Source organism: Dasypus novemcinctus, chromosome 20, assembly GCF_030445035.2.
Source record: "Dasypus novemcinctus isolate mDasNov1 chromosome 20, mDasNov1.1.hap2, whole genome shotgun sequence".
In the NCBI taxonomy this organism is placed as follows: Eukaryota; Metazoa; Chordata; class Mammalia; order Cingulata; family Dasypodidae; genus Dasypus; species Dasypus novemcinctus.
The window spans coordinates 22,769,246-22,791,594 of NC_080692.1; the positions used below are offsets into that span (position 1 = coordinate 22,769,246).

Here is a 22,349-nt window from a genome sequence, read left to right on the forward strand (position 1 = left end):
CCAGCTCCACACGGGTCAAGGAGGCCTGGGGTTTGAACCGTGGACCTCCCATGTGGTAAATGGACACCCTATCCATTGGGCCAAGTCCGCTTTCCTCTTCATTAACTTTGAATTAGGCTCTTGAGGTTACTCTGCTTCTCCTTTTTCTCCTCTATACTCCATTCACTCGGGAACCAGAGTGAGTGTTTAAAAATGTAAATCAGATCATGTCACTTTTTTGCTTAAAACCCTGCAGGGACTTCTCATTATTTTTAGGATAAAATCCATACCATATACTATGGCCTATGGATGCTTTCTGACTTATTGTCTGTCATTCCCCCCATGCTCTCTCTGTTACAGAAATTGTGATCTTTTTCTTCATTAAATATGTCAGGCTGGTTTCCATCTTGGAGCATTAGAGCCTGCTGTTTCCTCTGGCTGGAATCTCTTCTTTGTTCCTTAACATTTAGGGATTTTCTCAATTGTTATCTCAGCAAGTACTTTTCTGACCACGGACCCACTAAATCTAAATTAGCATACTGCCATCCTACCAAGTCTCCCTCCCTCCCCTTCCCCCTATTATTTTCTTCAAAGTCTTTTCAGCATAGGAAATTATTTTACTTATTCATTTGTTTACTTACAGTTATTTTACCAGTAGGATGTAAGCCCTCTCTATTAGTTTACCAGCTTCTAAGTCTAATACTGTTTGGCTTGAACAACAGGAGTTTGTTGGTTCATGGTTTTGAGGCTAGAAGTCCAAAGTCAAGGTGTTAGCAAGGCAGTGTTTTCTCCCCAAAGTCTGTGGTCTACTGGGCTGACCGCTGGTAATCCTTGATCCTTGGCTTTTCTGTCACATGGCAGTGCACATGACAATGTCTTCTATCTCCCCTGGTTTCCATTGCCTTCCAGCTTCTTGCTGCCTTTGACTTTCTCTTTCTCCGTGTCCAAATTACTTTGCTTATAAGGATTTGAGCCATATTTGATTAAGGCCCACCCTCATTCAGTTTTGGCACATAGTAATAACATCCTCAAAGGTCCTATTTACAAATGGGTTCACATCCACGGGATCAGGGCATGGGACCTGACTATGCCTTTTGTGAGGAACATGCTTCAATCCTCAACACCCTCTAAGGCTGGGGATTTTGTTTTGTTTATTGCTTTATCACAGTAACTAAAACAGTGACTGGCATATTTATTTGTTGAATTAACTCTTGAATAAATTTAGAATGAATAAGTGATATGATGAATCTATTATATATAATTAGTTTAAGTTTTCCACTAATTGCATGTAGATCTGCAGGTCTTATTCTAGTTTAATCCTGGGTCCATGGTCTGTGCTCTCATCCTTTTTTTTTCACTTAAATGTCATGCTTCTGTTTTAAGACTGTATTCATGATATCTCTTTTAATGCACTTTATTCTTGCATTTTTTTTTTAGGTTACTTTCTTTACTTAACCTTGACCACCAGTCTTCTATGGACAGGTATTAGGCTGGATTTTTTTTTTTTTTACTTTTTGAAGTTTTTATTGTGGTAACATATAAACAACATAAAATTTACCATTTTAACCACTTTCAAGTATGTAGTTCAGTGGCATTAATCACATTCACAATGTCATGGTACCATCACTATTCATAACCAAACTTTTCCATTATCTCAAACCAGAAACTCTATAACCATTAAGCAATACCCCCTCATTCTCCACTTTCTGGTTCCCGTTCTGTGGTAATCTATGCTCTGCTTTCTGTCTCTATGAATTTGCATATTCTAGTTATTTCAATAAGTGAAATCATGTAGTATTTTTCCTTTTGTGTCTAACTATTTCACTAGCTTTCTCAAGGTTTACCCTTGTAGCATGTCTCAGAACTTCATTCCTTTTTATGGCAGAATAATATTGCATTGTATATACATACCACCTTTTGTTTATCCATATTTCCATTGACGGATACTTGGGTTGCTTCTGCCTTTTGGTATTGTGAATAATTAGGCCAATCTGTTTTTAAAAAGACCTTAGCATTGCTACAAGGACAAAGTGCCAATACTTGCACATCTTTTTCTTGTTAGCTGTTCTTATTACAGTGATCATACTGGTCCTTTACTTGCCATTTTGTCACATTTGTCTGTGAGAGGCAGTATTGCATCAGGGATAAGAGTAGAGAATAGACTCAGTTGGCCTGAGTTGAAATCCAGTCTGCTGCTTACTGGCTGTGTAACTTTGGACCAGTCACTTAACCATTCTGAGCCTTAGTTTCATCATCTATAAAGTAGGAATAAAGATAGCATTAAATAAGATAATATCTATTAAGCTTGTAGAACAATGCCTGACACCTGATAAGAGCTTGTAGCTGTTGTTACTATGTGTCTGGTCTTAACTGGTCTGTGATTTTTGTAACTTTTGAGTGAGGTGGGCTATTTGTCTTTTTTTTTTTTTATGGATAGAGAAAAAGAACGGCTTCTGGGCAGAGTGCTGCTGGAAAGTCATCTTGAGAAAACAAAGACTCAATTTTCTAGAGCAATTCCTATTTGTCTCTTTTAGCTTTCTCCAGGTTTTCAAAGAATGAAAGCTAAACTCCAAACTTTGTTGATTGGAACAGAAAAACTCTTCAGCACTTTAAGCCTTTTGTTTTCTGTTAACTTGCTTCTCATAAGTTAGAAGGGACTTGAAAATAGAGTATATTCAAAAGAAATCTACATTTCTGTCATATGGGAAATAGTTGAAGGAACTAGGGATGATTTAATTTGGAGAAGGGAATACTTGCTTCATTTAAATATGAAAGATGGATTAGACTTGTTCTTTTTATTCCAGAGGAATTAGGTATAAAAGCTACTGGGAATGAGTCATTAATTCTCCATATAGTAGAACCTTCTATTAGAATGGCTCATATCAGAATGGGCTGCTGCAGGAAGTAGTGAGTTTTCTATGGTGTCAGACTCAGGCCCAATAGTCTCTCTCTTTTTTTTTTTTTAACTGAAAATAAAAGATTTTCTTTTTTCAGAGAAGATCTGGGTTTACAAAACAGTCCAAGCATAAAATATAGGATTCCTATACGCCACCCCACCACCACCACCTCATATTAGTGTGAAACATTTGTTAAAATTGATGATAGCACATTTTTATAATTGTACTATTAATTAAAGTCCATGGTTTAATAACTTAGGGTTCACTGTGTAGTATAGTTCCAAGGATTAAAAAAATTTTTTTTTTCTTTTACCTATATACATTTCCCCTTTTAGTCATATTCAGATATATATTTCAGTGCTCTTAATTACGTTTTTGTGCTACCATCACCACCATCCATTACATTTCCATCGTTTCAAATAGGAACGCTGTACATTTTAAGCCTTAACTTCCCTTTTATCCTTACCCCATTTCCTGATAACCTGCATTCTAGATTTGGACTCAATGAGCTGCTGCTTCTAATTCCTTCAAACTAGTGAAATCTTAACAGCATTTTTCCTTTTGTGTCTGACTTCTTTCACTCAATATGATGTCTTCTCAAGGTTCATCCATGTTGTTGTATGTATCTGGACTATATTCATTTCAGTGACTGAATAATATTCCATTGTGCATATATAAAACATTTTATCCATTCATTGGTTGATAGACACTTGGGTTGTTTCAATCTTTTGCAAATGTGAAAATGCACTCTGGACCTTGGTGTGCAAATATCTGTTCAAGTTCCTACTTTCAGTTCTTTTGGGCATGTACCTAGTAGTGGATTGCAGGGTCATATGGTAGTTTTATACTTAGCTTTCTGAGGAACTGCCAAACTGTTTTCCACAGAGGCTGTAACATTTTACATTGCCACCAGCAATGAATGTGTTCCTATTTCTACATAGTCTCTCCAACATTAGCTTTCCATTTTTTATTATAGCAGTCATTCTAATGGGTATGAACTGGTATCTCATTGTGGCTTTGATTTGCATTTCCCTGACGGCTAATGATATTGAGCATCTTTCGATGTGCCTTCTGGCCATTTGTAAATCTTCTTTGGAGAAACATCTGTTCAAACCTTTTGCCCATTTTTAAATTAGTTTGCCTTTATCTTGTTAAGTTGAATTTCTTTATGTATTCTGGATACTAATCTTTAATCAGATATGCAGTTTCCAACCCCCCCTCCCCCCACTTTGTAGGTTGTCATTTTATTTTCATGAGTAAAGTTCTTTGAGGAATAAGTTTTTGGTTTTGAGGTACCATTTATCTATATTTTCTTCTGTTGCTTGTGCTTTGGGTATAAGTCTGAGAACTGTTGCCTAACACAAGATCCTGAAGATGCTTCCCTATGTTTTCTTCTAGAACTTAGATAGTTCTAGATCTTATATTTAGATCTTTGATCCATTTTGAGTTGAGTTTTGTATCTGGAGGGCAAGTTCTGGGAGGAGGACATTCCCAATTCAGTATTTCTCAGCCAAAACAGAGCCAGCGACCTATGATGGGAGTGCAGGCTGGCTCCAAACTGCCCTGTGGAGGAGATCAGAAGGGCACCAAAAACTTATCTGATGGCTCCCCAAAGCTGAGCTTTCCTGGCCTCCCCAGCAAATGCAGCCTTTCAGATAACTTTCCCCTACAATTCTGCGGAAGTGCTGTGTCTTTAAATCTCCACTGCCTCTGCCTCTGTTCAGGGAGGGTTAAAACAATGGCTCCTACTACCTTGGACCATTGCGGCTTGAAACAATAGTTGCCTTCAGAGTCAGGACCCAGTGATCCAAATTTGCTAATCAAAACTCGTGATTCATGATTGGCTGTGCACACCCCTGTTCTTGGGGAAGAGGCCTTTTATGTACCTTTCTGTCACCAGGACCTCTGTTGTGGGAAGGAGGCACCTAATTGCTTAAGCCATCTCTGTTCCCTGCTTTGTTGTGTCTCTTGTTATGATTTTCTTCTTGTGTCTGTTGTGTCAGCTCCCCATATCTACCCGTCATGCCAGCTTGCCATCCTGCTCCTCCTCTTTAGGAGGCACTGGGAACCTCTGCTCCCTGCTTTGTTCTGTGTCTCATTATGTTTTTCTTCTTGTATCTCTTGTTTGCATCATCTTGTTGCGTCAGCTTGCTGCACCTGCCCGTCGCACCAGCTTGCTGTCTTCTTTAGGAGGTACCAGGAACCAAACTATGGGCCTCCCATGTGGTAGGTGGTAGCCCAATCGCTTAAGCTGCATTCACTTCCCTTATAATAATCTTTCTTAAAACACTTTATCCAGGCTGCATCCTTCCTCATGATTAGATCCATTTGACTTACCATTCCTTTAGCTTTGCATTTCTTAGCTCTTTGACCATAGAGGTTTACACCCTTCATTTGTAACTGTTAAATGTGTGTGTGTTTAATGTGATTATTCTTTTTTTTTTTTTTTAATTTATTTCTCTCCCCTTCCCCCCGTTGTCTGCTCTCTGTGTCCATTTGCTGTGTGTTCTTCTGTGTCTGCTTGCATTTTCGTCCTGCAGCACTGGGAAACTGTCGCTTTTTTCCTTGTGTCAGATCTCCGTGTGTGCAGCACCACTCCGCTTTTTTTGTGCAGGGCAGGTCCCCTTGCGGGGCACATTCCTTGCGTGTGGGGTTCCCCTATGTGGGGGACACCCCTGTGTGGCACGGCACTCCTTGCGCGCAGAAGCACTGTGCTTGGGCCAGCTCACCACATGGGTGAGGAGGCCCTGGGTACCGAGCCATGGACCTCCTATATGGTAGGCCGATGCTCTATCAGTTGAGCGACAACCACTTCCCAAATGTGATTATTCTAACTAGGTAAATTATATTCTTGAAGGCAGAAACCTTACTTTCTAATTTTTATATATTTCCCTGTGTCCTGTGGATTCTTTGTTAGAATAGTTTGTGTTTCTTATTGCAGTTGGCACTTAACAAATTAATGAAGTACTCATAGCAAAATAATGTTACCAGTTTCTAGGGAAAGAAGTTATTTGTATTCCCAGTCATTCTTCTATTATCATTTGTCAATTTTGTATGCTCTGGTATTTTGTTTAAGGTTCTGGCATTACGGCCATAGCCACCTCTGCGTTTTGTGGCCCACCCCAGCGCCACCTGCATCATGCTGTCATACCTCATGGGAAAGGTGGGCGTAGCTCAGTCAGTGGGATTGTGGCCACTGTGTTTGGAGCCACAGGATTCCTGGGCCGTTATGTTGTCAACCATCTTGGTAAGTAAAGTTGCTTGAGTTGAGTATGCTCCCTTGCCTTTTATTAGGATTTCCTGTTGAGAGGCTGTGAGCTGCCACTTTTCATTTTAACAGTGTTAACAAATTACTGCAATCTTGGATTCATGTAATTTGTCTGTGCTACAGTGTTAAGGGCATATTGTGCTTCTTCCGGTGTAGAATGTTAAGACAAGAATAGGGGCTTCTGAAAAGTTATGGCATCTCTAGCATGGCAAAATAAGTTTTTTATTAAACATAATAAATTCACATGCATCACAAAAAAATTTAAATATTTACCAGAGCACTGTCTTACAATGCATACATGTTATGTTGCTATTGATCATTGTTTCAATCCATCCTTTTTTAGGACGTATGGGGTCACAGGTGATCATACCTTATCGGTGTGATACGTATGACCTCATGCACCTTCGTCCCATGGGTGACCTGGGCCAGATTATCTTCCTGGTAAGAGCCTTTTTGACTGATTGTTAGAGTTGACAAATGTAAGCTACCAAGGACATTTTTAGAATACAGAGGCAGTGTAATAAATCATTACTTTTACCCCATATATCTCATGTTTTGGCATGCAAATTCTAGACCAGTAGTCAGCAAATTTTTTCTGTAAAGGGGCAGATAGTAAATAATTTATTCTTTTTGAGTCAGAGTCTTTGTCATAATTATCCAACTTTGCCATTATATCCTGAAAGCAACCATGGGCAGTACATGAATGAATGGGTGTGACTGTGTTCCAGTAAAACTTTATGTAAGAAGGTAAGCTGCCGGCCAGATTTGGCCAGTGGGCATGGTTTGCCAACCCTTGCTCTGGACCTGTCTTTCCAGTATGGCAGCCATTAGACACATGTGGCTGTTGGGCACTTGAAATGCGGTTCATCTGTATTGAAATATATTGTAAGTGTAAAATATATATTGGATTTCAAAGACTTAGTATGAAGAAAACGTGCTATATTGTTAATATTTGTTTTTACATTTATTACATATCGAAATAATATTTTGAATATATTAGGCTAAATGTATTATTAAAGTTAATCTCACCTGTTTCTTTTTACTCTTTTTAATGTGGCTACTAGAAAATTCAGAACTACTTACGTGCCTCATGTTATATTTTCATCGGATAGCGCTGTTATAGACAGAAAATCACAAATGGTGTTTTATAAATTGGGTTGCTTGGCATATACTTTACTTAGAGCAGTAGTCCTTTCTGAGCATTCCCTGTTATTCTGTTTTTAAAATCATTCATTCATTCATTCATTCATCCCTTCCCACCCCATTGTTTGCACTTGCTGTCTGCTCTTTCTGTCCATTTGCTGTGTATTCTTTCCATGTGTGCTTGTCTTTCTTCTCGTCTCTCTCTTTAGGAGGGACCAGGAACCCATCCTGGGATGTTCTGGTGTAGGAGAGAGGCACTCAATTGCTTGAGCCACCACAGCTCCCTGGTCTGCTGTGTCCCTCGCTGTCTTTCCTCTGTATCTGTCTTGTGCTTCATCTTGCTGTGCCAACTCTCTGTGGCGTGAGCCATCAGCTCTTCATGGCACAGGCCAGCTTGCCTTCACCAAGAGGCCCAGGGTTTGATTCCCAGGGCCTCCCATATGGTAGATGGGAGCTTAATCACTTGAACCACATCCGCTTGCCCCTTGTTATTCTTTAATCTGCACTCTATTCCTTTAGGCCCATAGTTTCCAAAATGTAAGGCAGGGAGAATGGGGTAGGAGGGAGGAGGGATGGATACTAGTCCTTCAAGGGAGTGATTAAAAATGCATGGGGCCCTTATGGCTTGCACAGTGACTTGAGAGCCATATTGGTTTCTTAGTAAGTATGCTAGTATCCCACAGTGCATAGGACAATTCCTTCCCACAAAGAGTTGTGCTACTGATAATGTTTATAGTGATCCTTTTGGGCTTTGATACTTGGGTCCACTGTTCTTTTAGCCAACTTTTCCTACTTTTAACATTCTGTATGGTTCTGTATGGTAACTGAGTTCTTCCATTTACACACTTTCTCATTTTTAAAAATGTTCTGTAAGTATCCTTAGTATCTGATACAATTATTGTACAGATTATTTGTACTACATATACATTTTGACTTATTTATAATGGCATTTTCATTTATTCCTTAATGAATTTTCACCAGCAAAGCATAATACTTACCTTGGAAATTACTTGTTTTTAAAATGTTTTTCTTTTCCAAAATCTCATTCTCAAATATCTTCTTGGTATTACCGTTATAAGAACTTAGCTTTTTCCTAGTTCTTTGTGACTTAAGTTTGTCCATCACCTTGTCAGCTCTTCCAAATTAAAGTATTTCACCAGCTTGCAAGTATAGAATCTTTGGAATTGAACCATATGATATTTATTCCATTCTTTCCACAAATATTTGCTGAGCGTCTGCTATGTGGCTGGCATTGAGCTAAGCTCTGAGGGTGTTATGATGAACAGGATCACAGGGAGCTCATGTATTAACAGAGAGTACAGATACTAAGCACATAACTTGGATTATTTAAAAAGTGTTATGAAAGGGGAGGTACAGGGAGGGCATAATGGGAAGTCCCTATATCATTGTCATTTATTTTTGAGGAGGATGGGCCATTTGGGGAGCAGGATGCTGGTTTCCCACTTTTGTCTCTGAAACTATTGTTGGAGCAGCTGCTTGCTTTACTAACTTGACTGTGCCTCCCAGGCCTTATCCGTAGGAATCTGGGTTCCTTTTGATTTGTCCTCCGTAGGCATTGCTCTTGGGCCATTCGTGCAGTTATGTGTCAGGCTCTTCCATTCTGAATCACCTCAGATTCTTCCACTCCCACCATTGGCATCTTTTCTTAAAATAAAAAAAAAGCCCCTCTTAAGCCTTTTTGTTTAGAGCTGCATTTTCGTTGAACTCTTTTTTTTTTCCCTCTCTATTTTTGCTTAAATGTTACATTAAAAAAATATAAGAGGTCTCATATAACCCCCACCTCCCTCCTCCCACATCAACAACCTCTTTCATCATCGTGGGACATTCGTTGCATTTGGTGAATATATTTGGGAGCACTGCTGCACCACATGGTAATGGTTTACATTGTAGTTTACACTCTCTCCCAGTCTTTCCCTGTGTCACTCACTCTGCTGCAGATTTTACATATATCTCACTTTTTCCTCACAGCAACCCCATGAGATAGGATGCATTTTCTAATTTTACATGAGGTTTGGAGAGAACATTGCCCACAGTTAGTGAATAGCAAACTGGAATTTGCAATCCTGTCTATCTGACTACAAACCCACTATTTTACACTGTCCTGTACCCCTCTCTTTCATCAGCCCTAAAATGGTTCTGTCTGCTGAAGGTGCCAACTTTTTGTTCTTGCATCTGATTTCTCTAGCCTTATTCCTCTTTTCTAGATTGGGTAGGCATTATAATGCATTCTTTCTCTTTCTCTTTCTCTCTCACTCTCTCTTTTCCTTCTTCCCTCCTACCCTTTCCCTCCTACTGTACTTTCTTATACATAAACTTAGGCCCTAGGAAATTCATCTTCTATTGAAATGCTTAAAAAATTAAATGTTAATTGCACATAGAAAACTCTGATCCCTTGACTGGGGTTATTTAATCATTATTCTGGAGAAGAGTCATCCATCTGATTTAAGTCCTGAATGATTTATAGATTACCCAGATGCACTGTTCTAAACCACAATCACCCATTGGTTCACCATGAACATTTAGGCAGGTCACTTCTCTCTGAGTCTTGTTTTCATGTCTTTAAATGTAGAAATTGGGAAGCAGGACTTGACCCAATGGATAGGTCTTCTGCCTACCACATGGGAAGTCCGTGGTTCTAACCCCGGGCCTCCTTGACCCATGTGGAGCTGGCCCATGTGCGGTGCTGATGCGTGCAAGGGGTGCTGTGCCACGCAGGGGTATCCCCCACATAGGGAAGCCCCATGCGCAAGGAGTATGCCCCGTAGGGATAGCCACCCAGTGTGAAAGAAATTGCAGCCTGCCCAAGAATGGTGCCGCACACATGGAGAGCTGACACAACAAGATGACGCAACAAAAAGAAACACAGATCCCTGGTGCTGCTGATAAGGATAGAAGAGGTCACAGAAGAACACAGTGAATGGACACAGAGAGCAGACAACTGGGAGGGGGGCAAGGGGAGATAAATAAATAAATAATAAACCTTAAAAAAAATGTAGAAATTATTAGATTTGGGATTATGAAAGAGGAAAGGGTTAAAAGAAATAGAATAGTTATGAATGCTACAAATTTAATGCTAGCCTTTAAGAGATATCTTCATATTTTCAGTCTGTAATTGGTTACTGCTAAAAAGGGAAAGGCTGTGTACCTGCCAAATAAATCATCCTGGGTTTTTTGCAGTATTTCAGGAAAGGAGACTATTGCATTCTCCACAAACTGGGTGTGAGGATAGGTGCAGATGGGAAGAAAAAAAGTGATATGCTCCATTAAAAATGAATAGCCTCTTTTCTAGTTCTAGCATTTGATTATCTGAGTAAAATGTATATTGTCCTCTTTGTCTCCAGAGGAGTCTGAATCAGAAGGGAGTGTGAGACTTTAGAATCATTCTGTTGTCATCAGTGGAGGTTTATGAACTGATATTATATTATGACTACAACAGAGGGCCCATTTTGAAATTTTTTGGGGGAGTCCAGAAGTCAGGGTACACTCCCTCTGTTTTCATCTAATTGGCTACTGCTGTTACAGGAATGGAATGCAAGAAACAAAGATTCCATCCGAAGAGCAGTGGAGCACAGCAACGTGGTCATCAATCTCGTTGGGCGAGACTGGGAAACTAAGTAAGTCTTTGACCCTCGGTTCTTCCAGGGCTGTGTGATGGTTCAACAGGCTTTTCTCGGGCACTTTCTATATTCCAGACATTGTAGTGGTGATGTTGCTAATTTTCTGTTAATCAGGGTTTATTGGCCACCATTTACCTATCCAGTGACCCCTTAGGGGATTAAGTTGGCAGTAAGTCTGCTGTAAGTCAGGAGGGTGATCACTGTCCAAGGATAGCCAGTATGTGTTGTGTTAGAGTGCTTGGTGTCATTGCTGTAACAGAGTGACTGGCCTTGGACCTGCCCTTGGGTTTGTCCACCTGGGGGGAAGTAGGATTTTGCCTATTCTGTGCTTGGCTGAACCCTGGTTTTTCTTTCATGAACAGTGTTTTTAGATCTGTTCTCCACATTGTTAATCAAAGATGCTTGAACACTTCTTTTTAGCCTCCATGTGGTTTGTTTATCGAAAATAATGTTGTAGTCCTGTAGTCCCTTGACACTTTTTTCTTTCTTGTCTTAAAACATTGGTTAAAATTTTACTCATTTATTTACACATGTCTGCCTCATCAAATACTTGAGTTCTTTGATGACTAGAATGGTCTTTAATTCAATTTTTTTATTATTCTTATTGACTAGTACAGTGCCTTGTACAGAGTAAGCATTTAATTAATATTGTTAATTGAATCAAAACTGATTTTTTAGTTTCTTTTTTGCCTCTGAGGAAACTAACACCCTGGGTCAAGAAATGATTCCAGCTTGCCAATACATTCCCCGAACAGCCAATATACCCAGGTTATTGAAAGGTCCTCAACCTCAGGATTCTTTGACAATACAGAATATTATATATGCTGGATTTCTATCTTGTAGTAAGCCTTAAAACACACATATATACACAGATTTTGACTTTGGGTTAAATCATTGCTGTTTAAAAGTTTTAACTGTTAAAAATTTCAACCACAATTAGGAAAATCAACCTTTAGGAAACTTTGAGATCCAGGTCATTTGGGCATTCTTTTTTTTTTATGTTTTTTTAAAAAATATTTATTTATTATTATTTTTTAATTACATTAAAAAAAAATATGAGGTCCCATTCAACCCCACCGCCCCCGCCCCCCACTCCCCCCACAGCAACACTCTCTCCCATCATCGTGATACATCCATTGCACCTGGTAAGTTCATCTCTGAGCATCACTGCACCCCATAGTCAATGGTCCACATCATAGCCCAGACTCTCCCACGTTCCATCCAGTGGGCCCTGGGGGGATCTACAGTGTCCCGTAATTGTCCGTGAAGCACTATCCAGGACAACTCCACGTCCCGAAAACGCCTCCACATCTCATCTCTTCCTCCCGTTCCCCACACCCAGCAGCCCCCATGGCTACCGTTCCCACACCCATTTCACATTTCCTCTGTGGACATTGGATTGGTTGTGTCCATTGCACACCTATGTCAAGTGAGGGCTTAGATTCCACATGGGTACTGGATGCACTCTTCCCGCTTCTAGTTGTAGACACTCTAGGCTCCATGTTGTGGTGGTTGACCTTCTTCAACTCCATGTTAGCTGAGTGGAGTAAGTCCAATAAGTCAAAGTGTAGGAGCTGAAGTCTGTTGAGGCTCTGGGCCTGGGTGTCATATTATCAGTCCAGAGATTCAAATCTCCTACATTTATCTTAAACTCAGCACCAACTACAATTCCAATAAAGTAGCATGCAAGTCTTGTGAAAAGAGATCCCCTCTGAGTCCATTTCCATCACGCAGAAACACCAGCTCCAAAGAAGGGCCATCTGTCGTGGCAGTGAACCCCTTCTGCCATGACCGTAGAACCCGTGGGTCTCTTTATCCCTCAAAAGAACCAATACCTGGGGTTGTATCTACCTTATCTGTCTCTTAGACTCTGTTCAGTTGTACATAGGGGTATTCCTTCTGACAACCTCCAGACTCTTTTTTAGAGACTCACAGCCTTATAATCTCATTTCTCCTTTCCATTTCCCCCTTACATTAGGTCAAACCGCTTCCCGAAGTCATGTTATTATATGTAGACAGGTATATTCTGCTGTTCCGCATTGAATCTTTAATTCAAGGTCATTTTCTAGTTGCTTCTTCAGCTGGTATGTGGTAGTGATCCCTCGGTGCCAGGGAGGCTCATCCCCGGGTGTCGTGTCCCACGCTGGGGGGAATGCATCACATCTACACGCTGAGTTTGGCTGTGAGATTGGCCACATTTGAGTAACATGAAGGCTGTCAGGAGGAAACTCCTAGGCACAATGCTGCTCTAGGCCTTGTTCTTATTGCAGGTGCATAGGCTCAAAAGTGTAGCCATTAGTATCAAGAGCCCACTGTTGGGCCCTCCTTCCTTCCTGGTTCTTGCCGTTGCACCTGGAGGATTGCCGCTGCTCTCCCAGGGCCCACAACAGTGACCCCCCGGCCAGGAGCCCAGTACCCCCCCAGCTGTTGTTTTTAATTGTTTCCACTATGAGTATATATAGACATTACCATATACCCTGGGCATATGCCCTGTATAACTCCCTGTCAACCATATATATCCTGTCAATAACATCCCATATCAGTATTCCTCCGCTGCCATTGTTGAAGCACTCTGTGATCCAAAACTTCCCGTAAAGTGAATCCCAACATAATGTCAGCTTCAGAAGAGTCTTAGATCACTGAAATTCATATATACAATATGCAGTATTTCCCCAGATCCACCATAAAACCTTTTCCCTTGCACAGCAATAATCTTTTAACTTATTCATATCATATTTCCTGAAACTGATGTACAGATTCCGAAACTATAGTTTTCAAACAAGGTAACATTTGTGCTTACTATGTGGTCCATACTTTAGGTTGTACAGTTTTCTAAATTTTTTAGTTATCCTATGTTTTGTCTTATGGTTTTCATTATTAGTCTGTCGTCCCCTATATGTTTTTGGTGTAATATTAGCTGTTTTATATTCATCCTCGTGTACTCTCACATAACTCCTCTTTTGCCCCCTTATTTACCTTTGTTCTATCCATTGCACGTCCATTTTCCCCTCCCCTTAGGGCCCACAACGCCTGCCAATCTAATGCCCTGGGAGCCGTCCTTTCTCGCGAGAGATACAGTTCTCTCTATTCGATGGCATTAGTCTTCCCCAGGATATGGGTCCACCCCACCCAATGGTAGAACCCACCTTGGCAAAATGAGCCTTCAGCTATTCCCTCCGGAGTCCGTCCATTTGGGCATTCTTAATGGATCTCTTTATTTTATTATTTTTCTTCCAGAAACTTCAGTTATGAAGATGTCTTTGTAAAAATTCCCCAAGGAATCGCTCAAGTATCCAAGGAAGTTGGCATTGAAAAATTCATTCATGTTTCACATCTGAATGCTGATATTAAAAGTTCTTCTAGATACCTGAGAAATAAAGTAAGTAACAAGTTGATTTGGGAAGTGGTTCACAAAGCTGTGTATTTTGGCTCTTTTGAAACAATATTTAAGTGAGAAGGGTTTCTCATGGACATATCCAGAATTAAAAGGTTTTCTAGTTCTCTATCTATCCAGAATTATGTGTATATGTGTATTGTGTTTTGACATTTTGGTTGAATTCCTTCTCTTTGTAGGGAACTATGTTATTGGGGCTTTTAAAAGATGGATAAACCATATTACCTGCCCTTAAATCCTTAAAGTTTCTTGGGGTCATAATAGAATTACATAGTACACATCCTAGAAGGTGGAAGATGATTCCTGTCAAAAGAGTCATGCCTGTGTCACCTACCAGAGTTAAAGGGTCACTTTCCTTTTTCAGATCCCTTGCATAGTCAGCATTTATGCCATGCTTAGAGGAGTGACATGAAAGCTGAGGATGGCAGAAATAAATATCTGCCTGGGAAAATGACAATTCACATAGTGTTTAGCCTTCTTGTATACCCAAAAGCCCCGTTGTAGTCCAGATCATACCCGGGAATTGACCACTCTGGTTTGGAATCAGTCTGTGACCTGACATGCCTTTATTATCAGAGACTCAGGTAAGGACTGCAGTCCCTGGGACTGACCTTAGCATTTGGTTTCTGCCTTAATGAACCTGTTTTGGGTCAAACTGATAAGGATAATAGAGTTCCTTGTCTATAGCTCCAACTTTTTGACCCACCTCATTCATTTATTCGAGAAATTCTTTATTCAGCCCTTATTGTGTGTCAAATAGTGTTTTAAGCACTGGGGATACAGTAGTAAATATGACAGACATGGCCCTGGCCCATATTAAGTTTCTAATCCATTGAAGCAAAAAATTTCAGATGTACCAAGTGTTGCAGGCTATACTATAGGAGCATATTGTGTGGGGAGGGGACATCTGTCAGCTAGGATACATTTAATTTCTAGTATCAGAAAACCCAGTGCAAACTGGCTTTAAGGGAATTTATAGGCCCATGATTTGAAAATTCCTTAGGTACAGATTGATGCCAGCATTCGTGGGGACTCCAGCTTCATTTATTTCTCTGTGGTTCTTTTAGTCCTGACTTTCTCTTTATGTAAGCTTTTTTTCTCTCTATCATAAACCTGGCTTACAGCATGTCCAGGCCTCACATTTTCATACTATACTCGAGAAACGGGTGGGGGGTGGAATATGTGCGAGGATGAGTGTGCACGTGCCTCTGCCCTAGCATTCAGAGAATCATCATCATCTAAATTTCATGATTATTTGAAGCAGGGGAGTTAGTGGTGAGAAAGAGGGAAGAGTCAAAGACGTCTAGCCCTCTGACTTAAGCCCACTAGTGGATGGTGGTGCTATTTAATAAGATGAGAAACACTTGAGAAGTAATAGGCTTTAGGACAGTGGCTTTTGGCCTTAGCTGCACATTAAAATCACTGACAGAGCTTTTTAAAAATCCTGGTACCCATGCTGCTCACCAGACCAATAAACAGAGTCTTGGGGAGCAGAACTTGGGCATCAGTATTTCTTAACTCTCCCTAGGTAATTCCAATATGCAGCAAAGATTGAGAAGCACTATTTTTATGGAGAATGAAAGAGGATGATCCAGTTTAGGACTAGGATTGTGTTTCAGATATATGTGAATTATCCAAGTAGTAGTAGTGATTGGCATTTATGGTCCTGAGCGCAGAAAAGAGGTCTGGGTTGGAGATATAACTTTGGCAGTCATCAGCATTTGTTGTAAGTCAAAGCAATGGATAGTGATAGCTTAGAGAGGAAGTGTAAATTGAGAAGAGACCCAGAGGAATACCTATGATTATTGGTCTGGTAGAGGAGGAGGTCCCTGCAAACCAAAAAAAAACCCCAAGAAGTTGTAGACACAGAGAGATGGAGGTAGGAGGGAAACCCAGAGAGATGTTATGGAGGCCACGGGAAGGCAGAGTTGCAAGAAGGAGGTAGTGGTTGCTTCCGTTGCATGCTGCTGAGAAGTCAAGTAAAAGGAGAACTGTGAAGGCACCAGTAGATCCTGGACATGGCAGTCATGAATTACTTTATCAAGAATAGTTGCAGTGCGAGCGTGGGAGCAGAATCCAGAGCATAGGTGAGTGAAGAGTAAGTAGGAGCTGAGGCTGAGGGGATAATATGAGTAGACAGCATTTTCAAGTAGTTTGGCTGGAAAGAGGGCAAAGAGATAGAGAGGGTGGAGTGCTAGAAGGGGATGTTGAGTTGGAGGTTTTTTTTTTCTTTTAAGATATGAGATCTTGAGATTGTTTAAATGCTGATGGGAAGGAGTTAGGAAAGAGGGCGAGATTGATGATATAGGTGAAAGAGTAAATTGGGTAGGTTCTTTTTTTTAAGTATATTTTTAATTTATTTTTAAAAGATATGTCACACAAATGGACTAGGAGAGAGTGTAAACTGCATTGTACACTATAATACATGCTGTATAGCAGTGCTCCAAAATGTACTCATCAAATACAATGAATGTACCACATTGAAGAAAGAATTTGGTGATGTGGGAGGTGTGGGGGTGGGGTGGAGGGTGGAGTATATGGAACTCTCTTATATTTTTTAATGTAACATTTTGTATGAGCTATGTATCTTAAAAAATTTTTTTAATCTATTAAAAAAAAAGATTAAAAAAATATATAGGAGGGATCTAAGCCCCCTCTCAGTTTCAAGGTGGAGTAGGCATCGCCATCTGAGGGTCCTCAGGGTGAAGGAATAAAATATGGATTAGAGTGGATTTCCTGGTATTCTGCTATAGAATTATTGTGACTCTAGCAGTAGAAGAAATTATATCATTGATGTGGAGACAGTGGCCATGGGAGTTGCTGAAGGCAGGAAGAAGGAAAAAGGTGTGATATGGGGGCATTTTCAGGACTTGGAGTTGTTCTGAATGATACTGCAGGAATAGATGCAGGACATTATATATCCTGCCATAACCCACTAAATGGACTAGGAGAGAGTGTAAACTATAACATAAACTATAATCCATGTGCTGTAGCAGTACTCTAAAATGTATTCATTAAATGCAATGAATGTACCACACTACTGAAAGAAATTATTGATGTGGGAGGAGTGGGGGGTGTGGGGAGTGGGGTATATGGGACCCTCATATTTTTTAATGTAACATTTTGTGTGATTTATCTATCTTTAAAAAAAAAAAAGATTAAAAAGTATACAGGAGATTCCCATATGCCCCACTCCTACACCCCCCACTTTCCCCACATCAACTTCTTTCATTATTGTGGTTCTTGAGAAAGGTGTGCTCCAAAGCATTGGAGGTGGCACTACTCACTCCTCTGTTGTGGGAAGGAAGGGAAGCATGGTGGTGCATGCACTTAAGTTTGTAGATTTGGTGGTGGGAACTTGAGGTGGCTTCTCTCTGCCAACATATATTTTCTCTGAATTAGAAGGTGAATGTTCTTACCAAAGGAAAGAAGAATAAAGGGAGGTCTAAAATTTGAGAGTAGAAAATGTTTGAAATTGTCAAAGGGGAGAATAAATGAGGGGAAAACAATAATTCTGGGAAATGTTGAAGGCTCAGTTAAAATTGGGGACATGAAGTGTTATCTATTTTTGATTTTTAAAATTTATTTGTTGGGAGTGCATGGCTCAAAGCAGGAGGCTAATGGGTGTTTTAGGATTGGGATTTGCCCTGGTGAGTGGAGTAAAGGGCAAAAGGGCAAAATAGTTTGCAGTATTGCTAAAACAGTGATTGAAAAGATAGGCCAGGGGATCTGATCTGGAATACAGAGGGGAGTTAGGAGGGGGCGATAGAGGAGGAAAGCAGAGTCCCTGAGATTGAGAAACATGAACAGAGAACAGAGAAGCAGGCTGGAAAAGTAAGGGATTGTTTTCAATGAGAAGAGCTTGTCTTCATTTAGTGTTTCAGAAGAGCATTTTCAGGTGTCAGTATGGTCTGTGGTGTGACCAAAGAGAGATTGGCCAGTGTGGAGTGGAGAGGATCCCATTGGAGCTCAAGGAAATAAGAGGTTCCAGTCTAAATTGGACATTGATGTCATCCATAATGAGGGTGTAGGTGGAAAGGAAATTGGGGGTATGTAGGGGGGTTGGTAAAAGAAGATATGATCTGGGTGCTGATATCTTCTTTGAGCGAGAGCTTGTCCAGGAGGGTAGTGGGTGATGAAATGATGACAAGCAGGTGTGTTGCAGCTTTGGACATTGGGAATGTCAACAACCGTATCCTTGACTCCTCCGCATAGAGATGTACTGCTGCCGCTCCCATTCTTTTACCCTTTCGCCACCAGCCCTTCCATTCCCTGAGAGGCTGCCAGGTAGCTGACATCAACCAAAGGATCTGTGATTAGAATGAAAAATGGAGGCTGGAAACATTCTCCTTTGATTTTTCTCATTTCTTATTTAGTATAAGCTTCCCTAGAATTAAAATGCAAAGAAACCCAATGAGAGCTATAAAGGCATATATTTTTTCTTTCTTTTTTAAAAATTTGGGATAATTATTTTATGAATAATTTGATTACCTTAATCTGAAGGAAAATTTGACCTTTGAAATACAAGTAGTATCTTTATAGTAGAAAGAATCAAAACTGTACACTTACCTCAGAACTTGAAACATTGTGTTGGTGGTTTGTTTAGGCTGTTGGAGAGAAAGAAGTGAGAGATATCTTTCCAGAAGCCACTATCATAAAGCCATCGGACATCTTTGGAAGAGAGGACAGATTCCTCAATTATTTTGCAAGTACGTATTCTTTCTTAAAAGTAGAGGAGAGGGATACCAGTTACCCACCTTGAAGGTGAGCCAACCTAACACTGTTTTCTGAATTGGGGAACTGGGATTATGTTGTCATATTCAACATGGTTCTTCTCTTAATCTTTGTTACTCAGTACCCAAAGAAGCAACTGAGATTAATGGAAAGAACATGGACTTTGGAATCAGAGACCCAAGTTTAAATCTTGGCTCTGGGGCAAACTAGATCTGTGCCCTTGATATCTCTGAGTGCCAGGTTCCTCATCTGTTAAAATGAAGATAAAAATGTCTCCCTCAAAAGCAGAGTGTAATTACACGAAGAACCTGTGTTATAGCACTTGGTACATAGCAAGTACTAAAATGTGACTTCATTTAAACTTTTCATGTGGAGTCTCTGTTTTAACTGATTTCTCACTTTTTATCTGATTGCCAAGTCACTTAGATGTTGATTTTGAAGGTTTGACAAAGAGGTTGCACCACCCTTTATCAGACACATTTTATGGGTCTTCTTGGTTAATAGCAATTTCTAAAGAAAGGGTTTAGAGATAAATATTAATTTGGCTGTCGCTAAAGTGGAAATAACCATTTGGTGTATTGGCAGAGAGAATTAGTCTCTTCAACTAAGTGATGAGATTTTTAGGGGTGATAAATGATTTCTCTGTACTTTTACAAGAGTGGGAGGGCAAATGTTTTTAATGGCTATGATAACAATCCAGCTTCAGTTGTACTGAATTACTGGTTACTTCTTGTGTATTCATTTCTATACTTGGAGAGATGATTCTGATTTTTCTCCTAGTAAGTACAAGGAAGATTAGAGAGTTATTGTTTATCAGAAGCTTCTCATTTTCTTCTTAGCTCTTTGTATTGCCTTTGTGACTTCTCTGCATGTCCTCTGCCTATGTTTCTTTTTTTAAAAAAATATTTATTTTTTATTTATTTCTCTCCCCTTCCTCCCCCCATCCCCGCATTGTCTGCTCTCTGTGTCCATTCTCTATGTGTTGTCTGTGTCTGCTTGCTTTCTTGTCAGCAGCACCGGGAATCTGCGTCTCTTTTTGTTGCGTCATCTTGTTATGTCAGCTCTCAGGGTATGCAGTGCCACTCCTGGGCAGGCTGTGCTTTTTTTGCATGGGCGGCTTTCCTTGCAGTGTGCACTCCTTATGCGAAGGCTCCCCTATGCCGGGGACACCCCTGCGTGCATCAGCACTGCACATGGGCCAGCTTACCACATGGGTCAGGAGGCCCTGGGTTTGAACCCTGGACCTCCTGTATGATAGGCAGATGCTCTATCAGTTGAACCAAATCTGCTTCCCTGTTTCTTTTTTTTTTACTCATTTATTTTAAATTTAAATTTTGATTTTTTTCATGTATTTCCCCCCCCTCTTTTGTACATCTCTCATATTGAGTATTAATTTCTACATTTAAATGCTTTTTTTTTTTCTTTTAATTTTTTTGCTTTTAAATTTACTCTACTTGGGATTCATTTTATAGTGAGAAGTGACTGTTATCTTTTATTTCCAAATAACAGAACAGCCTGTCCCAACACCATAGAGTAAATAATATTTCCATTTCCCAGAAATTTAAAGTAACTGTTATCATATACTAAATTACTGTATTTGCCACGATTTTTTTCTGGGTTGCCTATGCTCTGTCATTGATCTCTTGGTTCCTTTGTTCCTCTTTAGAATGGGACATGGTCAGTTGCCATGCATTTATCCTTATAGAGTAGAAGACAAATAGCCAAGCCATTGGGCCTCTTTTCCTTGTTCTCCAACTCTTTAAATATTTGGCCTTTTTACTTTCCATGTTTGTTGTCTGAAAAACAAATGGCTGCTTCTTAAAAGAACTTTAGCTTCCTCGGAATCACTACATTAATTCTTTATTGCTTTTAGGCAAAATGATTATGCTAAGCTGGAGATTGGTAGATCTTATAGTAGATTAGACCTTCTAAGAATAGTTTTCATTCTTTCTTCTGCCCAGATATTCGCTGGTTTGGTGGTGTACCTCTTATTTCCTTGGGCAAGAAGACAGTAAAACAACCAGTATATGTAAGTACCTTGGACAAAGGACCTCTGGCTGAATTCATCCTGGTCTCATGCCAACCCAGCACCTCCATCCTTTTCTTCTTTGTTAACTTGTTCCAACAGGTTATGTTTTCATTTTACATATTTTCATTTTACATAGGAGGTACATGTCTTCTCTGGGTCTTTTTTCATTCATTCATTTAAAAAAATTAATTGAACCCTTAATGTGCCAGGTGCTGTACACACCACTGGGGGCACACATATTAACTAGACAGACACAAATTGCTGCCATTAATTGCTGCCATAATTGCTATGATAAGAAGAGGTTTTATCTAAATATACCTCAGAGGGGCACCAAATCCAGACTTGAGAGAAGGCCTGCCAAAGGAATTGACATCTAAGGTGAGATCTTAAAAATGGCTAACAGTAGGTCAGGTGAAGGAATTTGAGAAGAGTATTCCATGCTGAGAGGCTAGGAGCAACACCCTTTCCTCCCCCCTCCCCCTTGTCCCAGTTGTGTCAACTAAAAATGTCTGCAGACATTGCAAATGTCCCCTGGAGGTCCAAATCACCCCTGGTTGAGAACCACTTGGTTAACCATATAGAATTACCATTTTTGAAATTCAAAATAGTAAAATATTGACAATTTCATGTGGTATAGCCTAGTATATTGTGATGGCTTAGTGACAGAGCTGGGAGGCAGTTGTAACAGATTGGAGAGGAGGTGGAGAGGGTAAATCAGGAAGGGCTTGTAGCCATCTGAAGGTAAGTATGTTCTGACCAGAGAAGTACTTAGGTGAGCCTTCCAATGTGAAAATTATGTGAACTCTTGACAAGTGGGTTCCTTAAGAAGCTTTCTTAAAAATAGACATTGCCATTATTTGTTTTATCGTATTTTCTTTTTTTAGTGATTAGGGTGGCCTGCTCCTCCTTCTTTCCCTTTGTCTTTCTCTCCTTCCCTGCCTTACTCTCTCTGTTTCAAAAATTACTTAAAAATATATAATTTCTTATAGGTTTCAGATGTGTCCCAAGGAATTGTGAACACAATTAAGGATCCAGATGCCAGAGGGAAAACTTTTGCCTTCATTGGGTAGGTACCTAGGTTTGATTTTAAAACTGTGCTACCTATTAAATTGAATCATAATAGTTTACGACAACAATAATTTCTAAACAAGTTACTAATAAGTTTATTTGCTGTATTTTTACAGTGTCTTCCTGTACTATATTTACTGTAGTACTGAAGCCAGTACGTGTCAAAGAGCTTTCCAAAGGCAACAAGTGTCTGAATCTC

At 40.0% G+C, this 22,349-nt stretch overlaps 1 protein-coding gene across 2 annotated transcripts in view; it reads left to right on the top strand.

Moving 5' to 3' along the window:
* The window catches only part of NDUFA9 (NADH:ubiquinone oxidoreductase subunit A9), a 46,939-nt gene that overhangs the window by 4,934 nt on the left and 19,656 nt on the right, over positions 1-22,349 (top strand). For both annotated transcript variants that reach the window (XM_058282617.2, XM_071210133.1), the window contains exons 3-9: positions 5,953-6,123; positions 6,488-6,585; positions 10,831-10,922; positions 14,163-14,304; positions 18,926-19,028; positions 21,015-21,082; positions 22,072-22,148. In XM_058282617.2, the coding sequence (XP_058138600.1) occupies positions 5,953-6,123; positions 6,488-6,585; positions 10,831-10,922; positions 14,163-14,304; positions 18,926-19,028; positions 21,015-21,082; positions 22,072-22,148 (751 nt within the window). The remainder of the gene's footprint in view (positions 1-5,952; positions 6,124-6,487; positions 6,586-10,830; positions 10,923-14,162; positions 14,305-18,925; positions 19,029-21,014; positions 21,083-22,071; positions 22,149-22,349) is intronic.